The sequence below is a fragment of the Argentina silus genome (genome assembly GCF_951799395.1).
Source record: "Argentina silus genome assembly, chromosome: 4".
NCBI lineage: Eukaryota > Metazoa > Chordata > Actinopteri > Argentiniformes > Argentinidae > Argentina > Argentina silus.
In genome coordinates, this window is record NC_139658.1 from 25,651,307 (window position 1) to 25,670,691 (window position 19,385).

General features: G+C 51.2%; 1 protein-coding gene across 1 annotated transcript in view; it reads left to right on the forward strand.

The window, feature by feature from the left end:
- grip2b (glutamate receptor interacting protein 2b) overlaps positions 1 to 19,141 on the forward strand; it is a gene marked incomplete at both ends in the record, with an annotated part of 41,708 nt that extends 22,567 nt beyond the window's left edge. Inside the window, 12 exons of the mRNA XM_083668564.1 lie at positions 1,990 to 2,158; positions 2,400 to 2,480; positions 3,751 to 3,814; positions 4,389 to 4,534; positions 5,877 to 6,021; positions 8,663 to 8,802; positions 10,292 to 10,480; positions 10,813 to 10,966; positions 12,479 to 12,596; positions 14,259 to 14,486; positions 16,119 to 16,265; positions 18,917 to 19,141. Coding sequence (XP_083524690.1) covers positions 1,990 to 2,158; positions 2,400 to 2,480; positions 3,751 to 3,814; positions 4,389 to 4,534; positions 5,877 to 6,021; positions 8,663 to 8,802; positions 10,292 to 10,480; positions 10,813 to 10,966; positions 12,479 to 12,596; positions 14,259 to 14,486; positions 16,119 to 16,265; positions 18,917 to 19,141 — 1,806 coding nt within the window. The remainder of the gene's footprint in view (positions 1 to 1,989; positions 2,159 to 2,399; positions 2,481 to 3,750; positions 3,815 to 4,388; positions 4,535 to 5,876; positions 6,022 to 8,662; positions 8,803 to 10,291; positions 10,481 to 10,812; positions 10,967 to 12,478; positions 12,597 to 14,258; positions 14,487 to 16,118; positions 16,266 to 18,916) is intronic.
- Positions 19,142 to 19,385: the final 244 nt, after the last annotated feature.

A 19,385-nucleotide genomic window follows, 5' to 3' on the forward strand; every position in this document is an offset into this window, starting at 1 on the left:
AGAGAGAGAGAGAGACACACACACACACACAGACACAGAGAGACACACACACACTTGTACGCACGCACGCACACACAGACACAGAGACACACACACACACATACCACACACAATCGACACACACTCATCAGATTCTGGGTCACTGAAAACTGAAAACGAAAACTGAAAACGGTGGAGTTGCATGTTTAAAATGTGTGTGGATCTGTCAGGACCCTGAAGTGAAGCAGACAGTGAGATGTTCTGGCGCTGATCAGAGTGGATATTAACTGGAACTGGGTCAGGACCCAGCAGGGCTCAGACCAGAGGACCAGAGGACGAGAGGATCTCATCAGTGAGATATTAAAGTTTGTGGGGAAACGTGTTTACGGTTGAAGCGTGTCAATACCATGTTCACAGTGTGCCTTGCCATGTGATGTACCATCAGGGCCACCGTAGGAAATGTGATGTACCATCAGGGCCACCGTAGGAAATGTGATGTACCATCAGGGCCACCGTAGGAAATCAGTGAAATGCTGTTTGAAGCCTTAGAGATACTTCTCTCTCTCCCCCTCTCCCTCTCTCTGTTCTCTCTCTCTCTCCCCCTCTCTCTCTCTGTTCTCTCTCTCTCTCTCCCCCTCTCTCTCTCTCTCTCTCCCTCTCTCTCTCTGTTCTCTGTAACCCCTCCAGCAAAGCTGACACTTTCAAAGGCTTTTTAAAGCTTGTCCCCTTACTTGGAGTTGTAAAGCCCGTGGTGAGCAGCGATGAAAACCTAGAGTGTTTTATCTGTGTTTAGTCAGAGCTGAGGGGGGGGGGAGCGTGGGTGTCTATGGTGGGGGTGTGTTGTGTAAGAAGCTAGCTGCTAATTAGCCGTGATAATGATTCTGTGGGAGGCTAATGGAATACAGAGCATGGCCCTGGGTCACGGCACCGCTCTGTACGGGAGACACACACACATACGCACACACAGGATCACACACACACACAGGATCACACACACACACACACACACACACACACAGGAGCACGCACACACACACACAACACACACACACACACACACACACGCGCAGGAACACACACACACAGGAGCACACACACACACAGGAACACACACACAGGAGCACACACACACACACACACAGGCGCAGGCACACACACACACAAACACACACAGGAGTACACACACACACACACACAGGAGCACACACACACACAGGCGCACACACACACACACACACACACACACACACACACACACACACACACAGACAGAGACACACACACACACACACACACACAGGAGCACACACACACACAGGAGCGCACACACACACACACACACACAGACAGAGACACACACACACACACACACATCATCGTCACGGCTCTGGGCTCTGCTCGCCATGCCTGGCCTCAGTCCCCAGTTTCGCTGTGAGCTGTAATTATTCACCTGTCTCCTCTCCTCCGAGCCCACCCCCCCCACCCCCTGATGCCCCCCCTCAGATACCCCCCCAGACGCAGCACGATGATGAATTACCAACACAACTGATGATGCTACTGTTGATTATTATTATTATTATTATTATTATCCAAATGAAATGAAAGGAGAAGGGTACCTCTGGGTAGGCTCTCTGACTCGTCACGCTGCATTGCCTTTTCAATTACACCGGTGATAATGACTCCTGATCTGAATATGCTCTGCCTCCCTGGAGACTCTGACTCATCACTGAGACCAGACCCACGCTGCAGAGACTCCTACCAGGCAGACAGACAGATAGGCTGGGAGGCAGACAGGGAGGGAGGGAGGGAGGGAGGCAGACAGGGAGGGAGGGAGGGAGGGAGGCAGACAGGCAGACAGACAGACAGGCAGGGAGGGAGGCAGGCAGACAGGCAGGGAGGGAGGCAGACAAGGAGGGAGGGAGGGAGGCAGACAGACAGTCAGGGAGGCAGACAGACAGACAGGCAGGCAGGCAGACAGGCAGAGAGGGAGGCAGACAGACAGACACCTGTCTCACCCCCTGTGTCCCTTCCAGGTGCGGCTTGTTACAGGTGGGAGACAGACTGCTGTCCATCAATGGGATCCCCACAGAGGACGGGACACTGGAAGAAGCCAACCAGCTTCTCCGAGATGCCGCTCTGACCAATAAGGTCACCCTGGAGATCGAGTTTGACGTTGCAGGTCTGTCAATCGTTCCCGAGCGACCCGTGGCATGAATAAAACCAAATCATTCATATTAATTATAATGATAAACGGCCATGACAATGACTCATCATTATAAGACAAAATAGGCATAATACAGATTAATTCTACCCCTTTTAATTGAAAGGATTGTATGCAGTGCTTGTTTTGGAACTAGGAGATATTTCAGTGGTAACACCCCCCGGACTGATTTTGGTTTAACCCGTGTGTGTCTATGTAGAGTCTGTGGTGCCCAGCAGTGGAACGTTCCATGTGAAGCTTCCTAAGAAGAGAGGGGTGGAGCTCGGCATCACCATCAGTGGTAAGGCTGCTAGAATGTTCCAGACGGTCACAGAGACGCACGCTGAGCTCTACCAGGCTATGAACCAGGAGGCTGGGGGAGGTAGAAATTTGAACCCGTCCTCCGATTCCTGCCTCCACCAGCCTTCCCTGAGTTGCATCCATGACTATTGATGATGTTTTCTGCAGAGTTCTCTCATGGTAGTGGGTTTTGAAATCCCTGCGGACTACCCAGTACTGCTCCTCCCTCCCTCCCTCCCTCCCCCCTCCCTCCCCCGCTCAGCCTGCAGAAGACTGATTGCCTGTGGCAACATTGTTAAATTACCTCGGGAAAACCTCCCCGTTCCCTGAAGCTGTGTTGTTTACGCTCACAGTTCTCTCCCAAGGCCTTCTGGGCCGGTTGTTTACTTTAGAGAGCCGGGGGTCTCTCTCCGGCTCCGTTCCCGTCCCCTTTTCCACTGACACTTAAAAAGCCGTTTCAAAGTGTCTCTTGGTTCCTGTTCTGCGTCATTATGAGGTCCTCTATTTAGTAATAACATACTTTATTAATGAGTCGAGCCCCTCTGCCCTGCTTCCACTCTGGTGATGTGACACAAGTCATGCCTGAATCTCACAGATTTAGTAAAAAGCTGAAATGTTTTCTTGACCAAAATATGAGTGTGTATCAGGGGAGGCCTACAGGTAAACACTGGTATACACACACCAGGGGAGGCTGGTGGAGGTCGAAATCGGAGGACAGGCTTGTTGTAATACATGGAACAGAATAAGGAATGAACACATCAACAGGAATGGCATAAAGCACGTGTTGTTTGATACCGTTCCTCATTCCGTTCCATGCATTACAACGAGCCCGTCCTCCGATTTCTACCTCCCCCAGCCTCCCCTGGTGTGTGTATACCAGTGTACCTGTAGGCCTCTCCTGGTGTGTGTACCAGGTCAGTACTAACTAGTGTTTAACTGTAGGCCTCTCCTGGTGTGTGTACCAGGTCAGTACTAACTAGTGTTTACCTGTAGGCCTCTCCTGGTGTGTGTACCAGGTCAGTACTAACTAGTGTTTACCTGTAGGCCTCTCCTGGTGTGTGTACCAGGTCAGTACTAACTAGTGTTTACCTGTAGGCCTCTCCTGGTGTGTGTACCAGGTCAGTACTAACTAGTGTTTACCTGTAGGCCTCTCCTGGTGTGTGTACCAGGTCCTGTAGGCCTCTCCTGGTCTGTGTACCAGGTCAGTACTAACCATCTTGTCCTTTCTGCCTTTCATCCTGAAGCCACATCCGCCTCTTCTTCCTCCACAGCCAGTAAGAAACCAGGAGAGTCTCTGATCATCTCCGACATCAAGAAGGGGAGCATGGCCCACAGGTAGGGGGGGGGGCCCACAGGTAGGGGGGGGGGGCACAGGTACAGGGGGGGGGGGGGTCAAGGGTTAATGGTATGGTTAAGGTTAGGGTTAAGGTTAAGGGTTAGGGTCAGGGTAAATGTTAGGGTTAATGGTTTGGTTAAGGTAGGGTTGAGGTTAAGGGTTTGGTTCGGGTTGGGGTTTGGGTGGAGGTTAAGGTTGGGGTCAGTTTTCGGTGTTGACGTCAGTGGGATGCAATGAGGTTGATCTTAGAGGACTGACCCTCTGATGTTGAAGCTGTGGTCCATGGTTGAACAAGGTGCTTTGACAGTACCAGGCGTGTCCTACAGAGGGCAGCATTCTACACCCATTAATTGATGGTGCAGTTTGAGAAATGATGGAACTGGATTTAAAGTTCGGGATGTGCTGAATTTCTCCCTCATGCAAAGAAAAATGTATTTAAAAATGTATCCCTCATGCAAATTAAAAATCTATCCCTCTCTCCCCCCTCTCCCTCTCTCCCTCCCCCCTCTCTTCCTCCCCCCTCCCTCTCTTCCTCCCCCCTCCCTCCCTCCCTCCCTCCCTCCCCCCACCCAGGACCGGTACATTGGAGCCGGGGGACAAGCTCCTGGCCATAGACAACATCCGTCTGGAGAACTGCTCCATGGAGGACGCCTGTCAAATCCTGCAGCAGAGCGAAGACCTGGTCAAACTCAAGATACGCAAGGATGAGGACAATTCTGGTGAGGCTGGCAGGACCTGAACGACCCTATCCCTGACCCTAGCTTTAGCCCTAACCCTAACTCTAATGCTAACTCTGACCCTAGCTTTAGCCCTAACCCTAACCCTAACTCTAACTCTGACCCTAGCCTTAGCCCTAACCCTAACTCTGGGTCCCTGCTTTTTGTGGAAATACAAAACCTCTTTCTCTCAAATGCTGATACAATTTTGTCATTTATTTTCATACAAATACATTGTATTGATCTTTTTGATCATATTAATGATGGCTGGAGATCAAGTAAGGCAGTAATCCTGACCGGTGTTGGTGGATCGTGATGCACAGTATCAGGTCCTGCCACAGGGGGGCGCAATTGTCCACAAATTAAAACTTAAGGCTTTTACACAATCGTACTTTCCATAACAAAATACCTCACGTGCGCACGCACACATACACACACACACACACACACACACACACACACACACACACACACACACACACACACACGCATACACACACACACACACACACACACACACATACAGAGAGACATACATACATACACACACACACCCACGCACACACACAGGGAGAATTAAAACAAGGCTTTTACATTAAAACAGTCATACTTTCCACAACAAAGGACTTGATAGAATAGTAATTACACTATTAAGTGTCATAATTCTCACGTTATTATTAATATCTGAGGAGTCGTTACTGTCTGCGATGGGAGCTTTGGTGATGCGCACACACACACACACACACACGCAGAGAAACGCACACACAAACGCACACACAAACGCACACACATGCATACAGAGACTCACAGATCAGTAGATGACTCAACTGTCTTCTCTTCCGCTGCCTTTGAGCCTGACTCCCCATTGGTGGAATCTCCAGACTTATTTCACACATGACCTATTTCCAAGAATAAACCAACCTCGCGTAATCAAAGTGCAATTTTCATCAGCCGATGCATTTCTCATATTGTGTGATTATTATTCAGAATGTATTCATATCCTCATATGAATGTTGGAGAGTCTGAGTGTTGCTGAGAGTCTCTGAAGTGTTCCATCACCAGTCTCATCTGCCCTGAAGACAACCTTCTCCTTCTACCTCTCCTGTGTGTGCGTGTGTGTGTGTGTGCGTGCGTGTGTGTGTGTGTGTGCGTGCGTGTGTGTGTGTGTGTCTCTGTGTGTGTGTGTGTGTGTGACTGTGTGTGTGTGTGTGTGTGTGTGTGTGTGTCTCTGTGTCTGTGTGTGTGTGTGTCTCTGTGTCTGTGTGTGTGTGTGTGTGTGTGTGTGTGTGTGTGTGTGTGTGTGTGTGTGTGTGTGTGTGTGTGTGTGTGTGTGTGTGTGTGTCAGATGAGCAGGAGACGTCAGGCTCCATCATCTACACGGTGGAGCTGAAGCGTTATGGAGGCCCGCTGGGCATCACCATCTCAGGCACCGAGGAGCCCTTTGACCCCATCATCATCTCTGGCCTCACCAAGAGGGGCCTGGCAGAGAGGTAACCAGGGCTGGGGGGGCCAGGGGCTGGGGGGGCAGGGGAGGGGGGGGGCAGGGGCTGGGGGGGCCAGGGGTTGGGGGTTCGACGGGCCAGGGGGTTTGATGGGCCAGGGGAAGGGGGTTATACGGGCCAGGGGGAGGGGGTTAGATGGGCCAGGGGGTTCTACGGGTCAAGGGTAGGGGGTATGGAGCCCACGGTCAGGGGGCAGGATTCTCCCCAAGGAAGGGAAGAGTGGAACACTGAGACACAAAGTCTCTTTTGCAAGTGTATCACATGATCTGTTGATGAGGGCGTGGTTTCACAGGCCCAGGGCGAAGCTACAGGACTCCCACGAGGAGAGTCTCCAAGGAGACTCTTCACTGAACGTCCTCTTCAATCCCTTTGACCCTGATCTAGTTCAATCTCTCCAACTGGACTGAGGTTGGTACTGAGATGAGATGCTGCGGTTCTCCCCAGAGGATGGGAGAGGGTTTCTGCACCACACTGTGAACCTGGCGATGCCACGATGTAAACATTTCAAGGCAGATTAAACTATATATTTAGTAACGATAGAGTAACTGTCTTTATTAAACTATATATTTAGTAACGATAGGCTAACTGTCTTTATTAAACTATATATTTAGTAACGATAGGCTAACTATCTTTATCAAACTATATATTTAGTAACGATAGGCTAACTGTCTTTATTAAACTATATATTTAGTAACGATAGGCTAACTATCTTTATTAAACTATATATTTAGTAACGATAGAGTAACTGTCTTTGATCGTCAATGACATCGTTGTTAAAAGCGAAAGCGAACACTGAATTCCTCAGTGAATTCAGCGTTTTAGCTGGTATTTTTGGCGCATTTTGACATGAATAAACCAGAGTTGGGTTTTGATAATGCAATCCAGTGCCACAGTGTTGGAGGGGGTATGGAGCCCACAGTCAGGGGGTGTTGGAGCCCACAGTCAGGGGGTGTTGGAGCCCACAGTCAGAGGGTGTTGGAGCCCACAGTCAGGGGGTGTTGGAGCCCACAGTCAGGGGGTATGGAGCCCACAGTCAGAGGGTGTTGGAGCCCACAGTCAGGGGGTATGGAGCCCACAGTCAGGGGGTATGGAGCCCACAGTCAGGGGGTATGGAGCCCACAGTCAGGGGGTATGGAGCCCACAGTCAGGGGGTGTTGGAGGTCTTTGTGGATGGGGGTCTGGCCTCTCCTCTCCTGCAGATTCAGGGTGTGTGCTGCATTCTCCCTAGAGGTCATGACCCTGGCAGTCTGACGGCTCATTGTAATGCATGGAACCAGATTGAGGGACGGTATCAACATGTTTGATTCCATTCCATGCTTTACAATGAGCCCATCCATCCACCCTTTCCCTGGTCCTCACTCCTGGTCACACTGCACCACGTCTGCTGTAATCCCACCTGGATCTTCCCTTTCCTACGTCGGAATCTGCGACCTGGTCTTTGTTTGTGTCATAAACGGAACGGGGGCGGTATCAGGCACCAATCACAACACAGAAAACAAGAGCCTATCGTAGTTTGACCTCCGTGGTGAACGTTGTGTGACTCAGACGTAAGTTGCTATTGTGACGCCGTTAGTGTCAAGCAAGATAAGGCCGTTTGTTTTGGTTGTTATCAGAGTAGGACTCAAGGTAAAGGTCTGGCCTGCTCTGCCTGTCGCTGCCTTGTGTAATAACTAACTTTAACTTGAAAAGCTTTTCTCTTGCCCGATATTGATTTTACGTCATTTTTTACAACCTCACTTGTATCTGCTGAAATCTATTTCCCTATTTATCTGACAGTGTAAAACACTGTTATATTGTCTGGCATACTACATACTACATACTACATACTACATCCTACATCCTACATACTACATACTACATACTACATCCTACATCCTACATACTACATACTACATACTACATACTACATCCTACATACTACATACTACATACTACATCCTACATCCTACATACTACATACTACATACTACATACTACATAGCTGCCATCAACTCTGTGGCTTCCTTCAAATAAGGTGTTGATGAGTCCGTCCGTCAACAAAATGATTCAGTTTCTTAAAAAATATCACAAATCTTGAATTGATATAAACCAGGAGAAATCAAAGCTTGTTTGTTGGATGAACTAGTGCTAGGAGACCCTCGTCATCTCCACTGTCCGTCAACGGGGGGCCGACGACTCAGCCTGTCATTAACAGATAGCGTACTGTCGTTTGGTGTGGCCGGGCGTACTGTCGTTTGGTGTGGCCGGGCGTACTGTCGTTTGGTGTGGCCGGGCGTACTGTCGTTTGGTGTGGCCGGGCGTACTGTCGTTTGGTGTGGCCAGGCGTATCGTTTGGTGTGGCCGGGCGTACTGTCGTTTGGTGTGGCCGGGCGTACTGTCGTTTGGTGTGGCCGGGCGTATCGTTTGGTGTGGCCGGGCGTACTGTCGTTTGGTGTGGCCGGGCGCCACTCTTCCAGTCAGATGGGACTAACGTGTGGACTAACATGTGGACTAATGTGTGGACTAACATGTGGACTAACAGGCAGGCTGTAGGCTATATGTCAACCTTGCAAGGCTCCTACTAAGTGCTCTGTCTGTCTGTCTGTCTGTCTGTCTGTCTGTCTGTCTGTCTGTCTGTCTGTCCCTGTAGGACCGGAGCCATCCACGTCGGGGACCGCATCCTGGCCATCAACTGTGTGAGTCTGAAGGGGAAGCCTCTCAGCGAGGCCATCCACCTGCTCCAGATGGCCGGGGAGACCGTCACCCTCAAGATCAAGAAACAGGTCGACAGTACGTACTCACACCAGGGTGGGAGGGAGGGAGGGAGGGATGGATGGATGGATGGATGGATGGATGGATGGATGGATGGATGAAAGGATTACACCAATGGACTATAAAGCACTTTTTTCTTGTTTAATCTTGCCAGTACAGTACAGCAGGGGAGGCTAGTGGAGGTAGAAATCGGAGGACGGGCTTATTGTAATGCATGGAACGGAATGAGGAATGGTATCAAACACACGTGTTCCTTATTCCATTCCATGTATTACTATGAGCCCGTCCTATGATGACTACCTCCACTAGCCTCTCCTGGCCTCCACCAGCCTCCCCAGGCCTCCACCAGCCTCCCCAGGCCTCCACCAGCCTCCCCTGGCCTCCACCAGCCTCCCCTGATACACGGAGGACAGAACGTACCATTCGCCTCCCTCCACCCCCAGGTCCACCTCTTCAGAACTGATAGAGACAGAACCAGTAATTTCTAAAGTTTGACATTTAATCGGAATGACAAATCCATGAATCGTGGCTTAATTTGATCTAGGCGCTGGTTAGGCAGAGCTCTGTGTTCGGACGGCTCTTCCTCTGAACAAAGCTGGCTCTGTCCCGCGGTTACACAGAGACACATAATGATAGTTGTCTGTGAGAATCACCACACAGCCAAGCCTGCTTCATGTGGTGGGAGGTTAGTTCAGAGAAACCAGCAAACCCATGACAAGCAGAACTGCAAACAACTTACTGAACAGAACATCTTTGTCTTTGGAATGGCACAGAGCACAGGCTAGTCTGGTTGTTAGCTTTTATTGTGGGATTTTCTGTTGTACAAAACCTGTACCAGGGGAGGCTGGTGGAGGTAGAAATCGGAGGACGGGCTCATTGTAATGCATGGAACGGAATGACTTGACCTGACTTGTACGCTGTGGTCATCCCCAGGCCCTGGTCACACATTTCATTTGGGTAGAACCCCAGAGATGGTTTAGAGATGTCAAACCCTGTCCACCTATCCACTAACCTGAGCCCTAACCCTAGCCCTAACCCTAACCCTAACACACATCCAACCACAGCAGACTGCTGCCTTCACCATGACCCTAACGTGCATATCAGGCACACATCCCTCTCTCCCTCCCTCCTCATCCCTCTCTCCCTCCCTCCTCATCCCCCTCTCCCTCCCTCCTCATCCCTCTCTCCCTCCCTCCTCATCCCCCTCTCCCTCCCTCCTCATCCCTCTCACCCTCCCTCCTCATCCCTCTCTCCCTCCCTCCTCATCCCCCTCTCCCTCCCTCCTCATCCCTCTCTCCCTCCTCCTCATCCCTCTCTCCCTCCCTCCTCATCCCTCTCTCCCTCCCTCCTCATCCCTCTCTCCCTCCCTCCTCATCCCCCTCTCCCTCCCTCCTCATCCCTCTCACCCTCCCTCCTCATCCCTCTCTCCCTCCCTCCTCATCCCTCTCTCCCTCCCTCCTCATCCCTCTCACCCTCCCTCCTCATCCCTCTCTCCCTCCCTCCTCAGTGGTGGAGGAGAAGAAGAAGGAGGATCTGGAGAACGACACGGAGCTGAGCGACACAGAGGACTCAGAGATGACGGACTCCCAGAAGACCAACAAGCTGTCAGACATGTACTCCACCACCATCCCCAGCGTGGACTCAGCCATGGAGTCCTGGGACGGCTCGGGCATCGATGCAGGCTACGGCAGCCAGGGTGAGGGGGGGGGGGGCTGGGGGAGGTAGAAATCTGAGGGCAGGGTCATTGTAATGCACAGAATGGAATGTGGAATGGTATCAAATTGATTCCTCCATTCCTCCTTCCATTCCTCATTCCATCACAGTGAGTCCGCCAATTTCTACCTTCAACAGCCTCCCCTGTTTCCAGTGTAGACTCTCAGTTCTCACCTGCCCCCCCCCCACCCCCCCCCTCCCCAGACGACACTCACACACATTTGTTGTTTTTGTTTCCATAGTACAAGGTACTCTATATTGTATCTCTACTAAACCGCTATGCTCCCCCCTCCCCCTCCCCCCCTCCCCCCCCAGGCACGTACATCCACCAGGCGGCTGGCATCGCCCTGCACCCTCATGAGTGGCGGAGCGCCAAGCAGAGGACCACGCCCCCCCCAGCCCGCCGCAGCAAGAATTACCCGTTCAGTGACGGGGGCTTCAGTGAGGATGACTGGGACAAACCGTCAGGGTGAGACCCCCCCCCCCCTCCCCAAGACAACACACGTGCAGCCCCCCAGGGAGAACAGAGCTCAGGGCACAGGGTCAGCCATCATCAGGCGCCCCTGGAGCAGTTAGGGGTTCAGTGGCACAGCAGCCACAGAGGTAGACACCTATCACTGAGACACCCTCATGACCGGGACCACATGACTGCCCCCACCCCCCCCCCCTCCCCTCAGAGGGATTCAGGAGCAGATCTGGGCTCAAATGTGTGTCAAACCAGTCTGTCAAACCAGTCTGTCAAACCAGTCTGTCAGCTGTTAGTGGGGGTGGGGATGGATCAGTCAGACGGAGCAGCTGTCCGTCAGGTGACAGGACAGCTGGTTCTCACGGATTCACAAACACGTCACATGTTCAAGGAACAGCAGTCATGTTTACACTCCTCTAGCGATCAACCACCCCCAGCCTCCACCCACCACCCCCAGCCTCCACCCACCACCCCCAGCCTCCACCCACCACCCCTAGCCTCTACCCACCACCCCCAGCCTCTACCTACCACCCCCAGCCTCTACCCCCAGCCTCTACTCCCAGCCTCTACCCCCAACCTCTACCCCCCACCCCCAGCCTCTACTCCCCACCCCCAGCCTCTACCCTCTCCCTCTCTCTCTCTCTCTCTCTCTCTCTCTCTGTCTCTCTCTCCCCTCCTCTCCCTCTCTCTCCTCTCCCCTCCTCTCCCTCTCTCTGTGAGATGATATGTGTTATATAACTGATGAATATCTCCCCCATCCTCTGAACACATAATTATTATACCCTTCATTTGTTACTCATTCATCCCTTCATTTCTCTTCTTCTCTTCTTTTTTACCGTCTGTCTAATCACACCCACCTTAAATGTTACACTCCCTCCTTCTGAGGCGGTTATGATATTGATTCTGCATTTAAACTAATGGTCATGCTCTGAAACAGGCCATGGATACAGTCAGAGCAGAGCTAATGAGAGCTCTATCGTCCTGCCCGCTTTAGCTCTGATGTCTTAGTCACAGTTCAGAGACACAGCTAGCCGTTAGCATGCTTCAGGGTTTGATGTTAACCTGTATCACTGTCAACACAGCTAGCTGTTAGCAACACTGCTAACCTGTATCACTGTCAACACAGCTAGCTGTTAGCAAGGCCCTAGCAGACCGTTGAGAGTCAGTACTTCCTGTTTCTACTTCTTCTCGTCTTTCTCTCCCCCCCTCCCCCCCTCCCTCTCTCTTTCCTCTCAGGTGTTCTGTGTCCTGTATTTCTATCTACCATCTGACAGTGTTACTGCCTGTGGTTCCACTTCCCCCCTGCCCCCCCCCTTTCTCTCACCACCACCACACACACACACACACACACACACACACACACACACACACACACACACCCACACACACACACACACACATACACACCCACACACACCCACCAATAGTGTCGGATCAAGTCGAATTGCGAGGCAGCTGTTTCTAAAGTCTGTTTCAGTTGCTCAGCCTCTCTTGTGGTTCCTGTGGACCCCCCAGGTACGCCAGCCAGCCCCACAGTGACGGCATCCTGCTGGACCACGAGGACAACTTCTGGTGCCAAGCCCTGGAGGACCTGGAGACCTGCGGTCAATCTGAGCTGCTGCGGGAGATCGAGGTACGACACCTTTATGAAGGCTCTGTGGAGGTTCATAAGGGCTTCATAACGCTTCATAAGACGCTGTTTCTAGTGGAGCGTTACCAGGACTCTGCCCCTTCCACCAGGGGAGGCCGGTGGAGGTAGACATCGGAGGACAGGCTCATTGTAATGCACGGAAAGGAATAAGGAATGATGTCAAACATGCATTTTTATACCATTCCTCATTCCATTCCATGCATTACAATGAGCCCATCCTCCGATGTCTACCTCCACCGGCCTCCCCTGCCTCTCATGGTGTGGCCCTCTCCAATGTCACCTCACTTTGTTGAGTCTGGTTATAACCTGGTTATGATACAGTATGTCTGGTTATAACCTGGTTATGATACAGTATGTCTGGTTATAATCTGGTTATGATACAGTATGTCTGGTTATAATCTGGTTATGATACAGTAAAATGCAGCCGAATTCAAAACATGTTTTCATTTTGCGTGCTAAGAATGGACGCCCAGAATACCGTAACCCTAACCCTAACTTGAATAGGCCCTAACCCTAACCCCAAACCTAACCCTAACCCTACGGCCCTAGGGGGGTGGGGAGGGGGCATAAATACATCTCTCAGTTTACAGAAGGCTCCAGTGTGGTGTGGCACCCCCGCTGCTCTGGGACAGTAGTTTGGCCCGGCTCAGAGAACAACAATCACACAGAAACACTGGCCGCATGGTCGTTCATCAAAACATGTCATCGCTCATAAGTCCCTCCGTGGGGGGAGAGAGAAAGAACCAGAATGGGAATATAAAAGCCTAAACGAGAAAGACAGATGGAGGAGAAAATTCTTTTTTTCTGTTGGTATTTATAAAACACAGCTGGAATGGCTGTTATGGAAATTACAGCAGGACTAATGCTATTTAAAGATGGAAAGGTTTAGTTCCCAAGGGGCGCTTAAAGACCTCCGATTTAGAGACCGCTGGACATTCTGGAGTCTGTTATGTTCTCAAACACACCACTAGATGCAGTGTCTGGTACAGTGGAGGCTGGTGGAGGTAGAATCGGAGGACGGGCTCATTGTAATGGATGGAACGGAATGAGGAATGGTATCAAACACAGAAAATAATCTTTGTAGAACCCTTTTGGGTTCCATGTAGAACTCTTTCCACAGAAGGTTCAAAACGGAACCTGAATGTGTTCTACAATACACAGAATCCAGAAAGGTTCTTCAAAGGGTTTCCCCACAGCGATAGCTAAAGAACCCTCTTTGGAACCCTCTTTTTCTAAGAACATTTGGGGGGCAGCAGGCAGCCTAGAGGTTAGACAGAGTGGCCAGCAGTTGGTAGGTCATATCCAAGGTGCCGACACTGCCATGGTGCCCTTGAGCAAGGCACTAACCCCTAACCGCTCCAAGGGCGCCTGATGGTGGCTGAATAATATATGCCATTTAGCTGATATAATAATAATAATAATAATAATAATAATAATAATAATAATAATAATAATAATAATAACAATAACAATAACAATAATAATAATCATGTTATTATAATATTATATAATATATAGTGTTATATAATCTTATTTATATATATATTTTATTAATATTAAAATAATAATAATAAATAATAACAAATAATGAATAAAGTACCCATCCTCTTCTCTTCTATCTCTCCCTGACTCTCATCCCTGCAGGCGTCCATCATGACAGGCAGCGCCATCAGCCTAGGGGTGGACGGGGGTAAGGCCCACTCAGACCCCGTCAGCCAACCAGGGCTCAGCCCCCTGCGGAGGTCGGCCCACCTGCACGGCGAGGCCAAGGGGAAGGGCACCCTGAGGGTCTCAGAGAAGACCTGGGAGAGCCGCAGGATCAAAGAGGAGATGCAGGAGATCCTGTCCCCCACGCCTCTGGAGCTGCACAAGGTGATGGAACACACACACACACACACACACACACACACACACACACACACACACACACATATAGACACGCATACACACATACGCCCGCACACACACACACACACACACACACACACACACACATATAGACACACACATATAGACACGCATACACACATACACCCGCACACACACACACACACACACACACACACACACACACACCCGCACACACACACACACACACACACACACACACACACACACACACACACACACACACACACACACACATATAGACACGCATACACACATACACCCGCACACACTATTGTCTCTCTACTGATCAACCCTGGTGATATGAGTTATTGTCTAGGGTCAGGCTAAGGCTAGGATACGTGGATACGTTGAACAGGTTGTTAATCATTACCTCACCATCTGAAAGGGGCCATTGTCTTTCGTATCAGTGTGTGTTGGAATGCTCTGACTTTGAGAAGGGCTTATCATTGGATTTTATTTAAAGCCGTTCTTTTAAAACTCCCATTTCACCTCAGATCATTGCTTTTATGGGGAGCTAGTGGTGGTCAGACACGCTGTCAGAGCCTGCTGCTTTCTACCCACGGGTGTCTGAAGGAGCTTTTAGCTCCTGTGCTCCTCAGACATGATGATGATGTCTGTGATCTTCAGGGCAGATGGAGGTTGGAGGACATGCATGTGTTTTAGGTCCTTGGTTAGGGACCAGCTCACAGAGACATACTCTAGGTTTGAATAATGAATGTGAATATTTAGTATTTTATTGTGTTGTGTTTTTAAGGTGTTGTTTTGAAGAGTGAATACACTGCACCACAGTCCTCAGTCTCAGTGTGTCTCTCTGGATGGATACAGGTTACATAAAAGAGACTTAGAGAGATAACACTTTATCATAAACAACTGTAGTCTACCCTAAACAACCCTAACCCTAGCACAAACAACCCTAACCCTAGCACAAACAACCCTAACCCTAACCCTAGCACAAACAACCCTAACCCTAGCACAAACAACCCTAACCCTAGCACAAACAACCCTAACCCTAACCCTAGCACAAACAACCCTAACCCTAGCACAAACAACCCTAACCCTAGCACAAAGCCCTAGCAATTAGTTTCATATTGTTTCACGTTTTGAGGACACTGGGAATAATTCATTCTCAGGTATCTAAACTGGCCTCTAATCTCCCAAGGCCCCTAGTAGGTCATCCAGTGCAGTGTGTACTAGTGAGTGCAGTGTGTGCTAGTGAGTGCAGTGTGTACTAGTGAGTGCAGTGTGTACTAGTGAGTGCAGTGTGTGCTAGTGAGTGCAGTGTGTACTAGTGAGTGCAGTGTGTACTAGTGAGTGCAGTGTGTACTAGTGAGTGCAGTGTGTACTAGTGAGTGCAGTGTGTACTAGTGAGTGCAGTGTGTGCTAGTGAGTGCAGTGTGTGCTAGTGAGTGCAGTGTGTACTAGTGAGTGCAGTGTGTACTAGTGAGTGCAGTGTGTGCTAGTGAGTGCAGTGTGTACTAGTGAGTGCAGTGTGTACTAGTGAGTGCAGTGTGTACTAGTGAGTGCAGTGTGTGCTAGTGAGTGTGTGTTAACGAGGTAACACTAACGATCGGTCCTGCTGACGTCATGTGACAGGTGACAGTGATGAAGGACCCGGAGAGCGATGACTTTGGCTTCAGCGTGTCCGACGGCTTCCTGGAGAAAGGTGTTTATGTCAACATGATCCGTTCGGACGGGCCGGCGGACCGTGCGGGCCTCAGACCCTATGACAGGATCCTACAGGTGCGCCGCATGTGCAGCCTGACTGGGATTCGAACCCGGGTCTCCCGCTAGGGCCAAACCACTCGCCTTAGCCCGATGAGCTAAAGCCTAGGCATTACTGTACAGTAGATCGACAACCTTACTGTAGCTTGACGAGCTAATGCCAGTGTTGAGGTCAGGTTACTCATCATCACACAAGCCTGGTTCCGAACCACCTCCGCTACATTCAGCCCCTGTTTGATGTCCTCCTCCACGAGGAAACCCAGGCCTAGGCATGGAGCTGCATGGCATGACTCTACAGGTCCTGCGTCTGCTCCACACCCACGTCTGCCTGCCTGCCTGTCTGCCTGCCTGCCTGCCTATCTGTCTGTCTGTCTGTCTGTCTGTCTGTCTGCCTGCCTGCCTGCCTGCCTGCCTGCCTGTCTGTCTGTCTGTCTGTTTGTCTGCCTGCCTGCCTGCCTGTCTGTCTGTCTGTCTGTCTGTCTGTCTGCCTGCATGTCTGCCTGCCTGGCTGCCTGCCTGTCTGTCTGTCTGTCGGTGTGTCTGTCTGTCTGTCTGTTTGTCTGCCTGTCTGTCTGCCAGCTAGCTACCGCCAGTGTTTTTCCAATGCCTGTCTCTGGATATCTCACTTTAGTGTTTGATCAAGCTTGACAGCCAAGTGGTTAAATATAAACCAGCTCTGAGATCCAGATGGGGGGTGGAGGGGGTGGAGAGGTGTATGGAGGGGGGTGGGGGGGGCGTAGTAGGACAAAAGCCCTTTCACATGGCAAGGTCACGCTGCTGGGCATTAGCTAACCAGGAAATCAGCGTGGACCCAGTGGTGTCCATGTCTGTGAGCAGAGGGCGGAGGTGGGTCTGGAAATGAGGGTTCTGGTGTTGGTTCTCTGTGATTTCCTTCACAGCAAGCTGTGCAGAACTCTGGAGCTGGTTTGTGCTGTGTCAGGTTAACATACTCAGCATATTAGCAGCCCTGCTCTTCCAGCCAGAGAAAACAAGGAGCAGCAGATTGGGTTGAACCTCTGGGAGATGGCATGGGGGGGCGGCATGGGGGGGCAGAACAACAATACCCTGTCCATGTGAATAATACCTCCCTGTATAGCAGAGTGTGTTGACTCTCGTACCCAGGAGGGAAGAGGGGGCGGGATGTCGACCAGAAACAAAAGAGTCTGGTTCTTATTAAACCACATTTTAATAAAGTCCACTTTATTTAAGATAAATAAAGAAACACAGAAACTACTGACAATAAAACTCAACATTCAACACGTCCAGACTCTGCCAAAAGACGGAAATATGCACAAACAGCAAATCTGACATGGCTCCCAGCCCCAGCCCTAGCCTCAGCCCGTGCCTCAGCCCCAGCCTCAGCCCCAGCCTCAGCCCCAGCCCCAGCCCCAGCCCCAGCCCCAGCCTCAGCTTCAGCCCCAGCCCCAGCCCCAGCCCCAGCCCCAGCTCCCAGCCCCAGCCCCGGGCCCAGCTCCCAGCCCCCAGCCCCAGCCCCGGGCCCAGCTCCCAGCCCCCAGCCTCAGCCCCAGCCTCAAACCCAGCCTCAACCCCAGCCCCAGCCCCAGTCCCAGCCCCAGCCCCAGCCCCAGTCCCAGCCCCTAGGCTCAGCCCCAGCTCCAGCTCCAGTCCCAGCCCCAGCCTCAACCCCAGCTCCAGTCCCAGCCCCAGCCTCAACCCCAGCTCCAGCTCCAGTCCCAGCCCCTAGGCTCTGCCCCAGCCTCAACCCCAGCTCCAGTCCCAGTCCCAGTCCCAGCTCCAGTCCCAGCTCCAGTCCCAGTCCCAGTCCCAGTCCCAGTCCCAGCCCCCAGCCCCCGGCCCCCAGCCCCCAGCACCAAGCCCAAGCCAAGCTGTTCCCCAAGCCAAAGGCAAAGGCCAGTCGAGACAGACAGGAAGCTTTCATGCATTAAGCTCTAAAGTCATAAATTCTACTGCACTGCATTCCCTAAGACAGCATGTCAGTGTTACTACTGTACAGGTCATCACAGTGTTACTACTGTACAGGTCAACACAGTGTTACTGTAAAGGTCATCACAGTGTTACTGTAAAGGTCATCACAGTGTTACTACTGTACAGGTCATCACAGTGTTACTACTGTAAAGGTCATCACAGTGTTACTACTGTACAGGTCAACACAGTGTTACTACTGTAAAGGTCAACACAGTGTTACTGTACAGGTCAACACAGTGTTACTGTAAAGGTCATCACAGTGTTACTACTGTACAGGTCAACACAGTGTTACTACTGTAAAGGTCATCACAGTGTTACTGTACAGGTCAACAGTGTTACTACTGTACAGGTCAACAGTGTTACTACTGTAAAGGTCATCAGTGTTACTACTGTACAGGTCAACACAGTGTTACTACTGTACAGGTCAACACAGTGTTACTACTGTACAGGTCAACACAGTGTTACTACTGTACAGGTCAACACAGTGTTACTGTACAGGTCAACACAGTGTTACTACTGTACAGGTCAACACAGTGTTACTACTGTACAGGTCAACACAGTGTTACTACTGTACAGGTCAACACAGTGTTACTGTACAGGTCAACACAGTGTTACTACTGTACAGGTCAACACAGTGTTACTACTGTACAGGTCAACACAGTGTTACTGTACAGGGCCACCTGATGGATGTGTGACAGAGACATCCCTCCCTCCTCCTCCAGGTGAACCACGTTCGGACCCGGGACTTTGACTGCTGCCTGGCGGTACCGCTGATCACCGAGGCCGGGGACAAGCTGGAGCTGGTGATCAGCCGGAACCCCCTGGTGGGCCAACAACACCCGGACTACCAGGACCCACTGGACCACATAGACCACCTGGAACGGTCTGCCCCGGCCACAGTGCCCCACAACGGCCGGGAGTACGCGACCAGCACCATGGACCTGTGACCGCCGGGCCCTAGCTGTGACCGCCGGGCCCTAGCTGTGCCAGCGCTGCCAGCGGTGCCAGCCTCACCGGACCGAACCAGGCGCCAGTCATACCACACACCAGACCAACTAGGGTCGGAATAACACACTCCAGACCAGAACTGGCACCACACACACACACACACACACATACACACACACACACCAGACTCACCCGACTCGGGCCAACAGAACAAATACCGGACCGGGACCCAGCAGCAGGCCT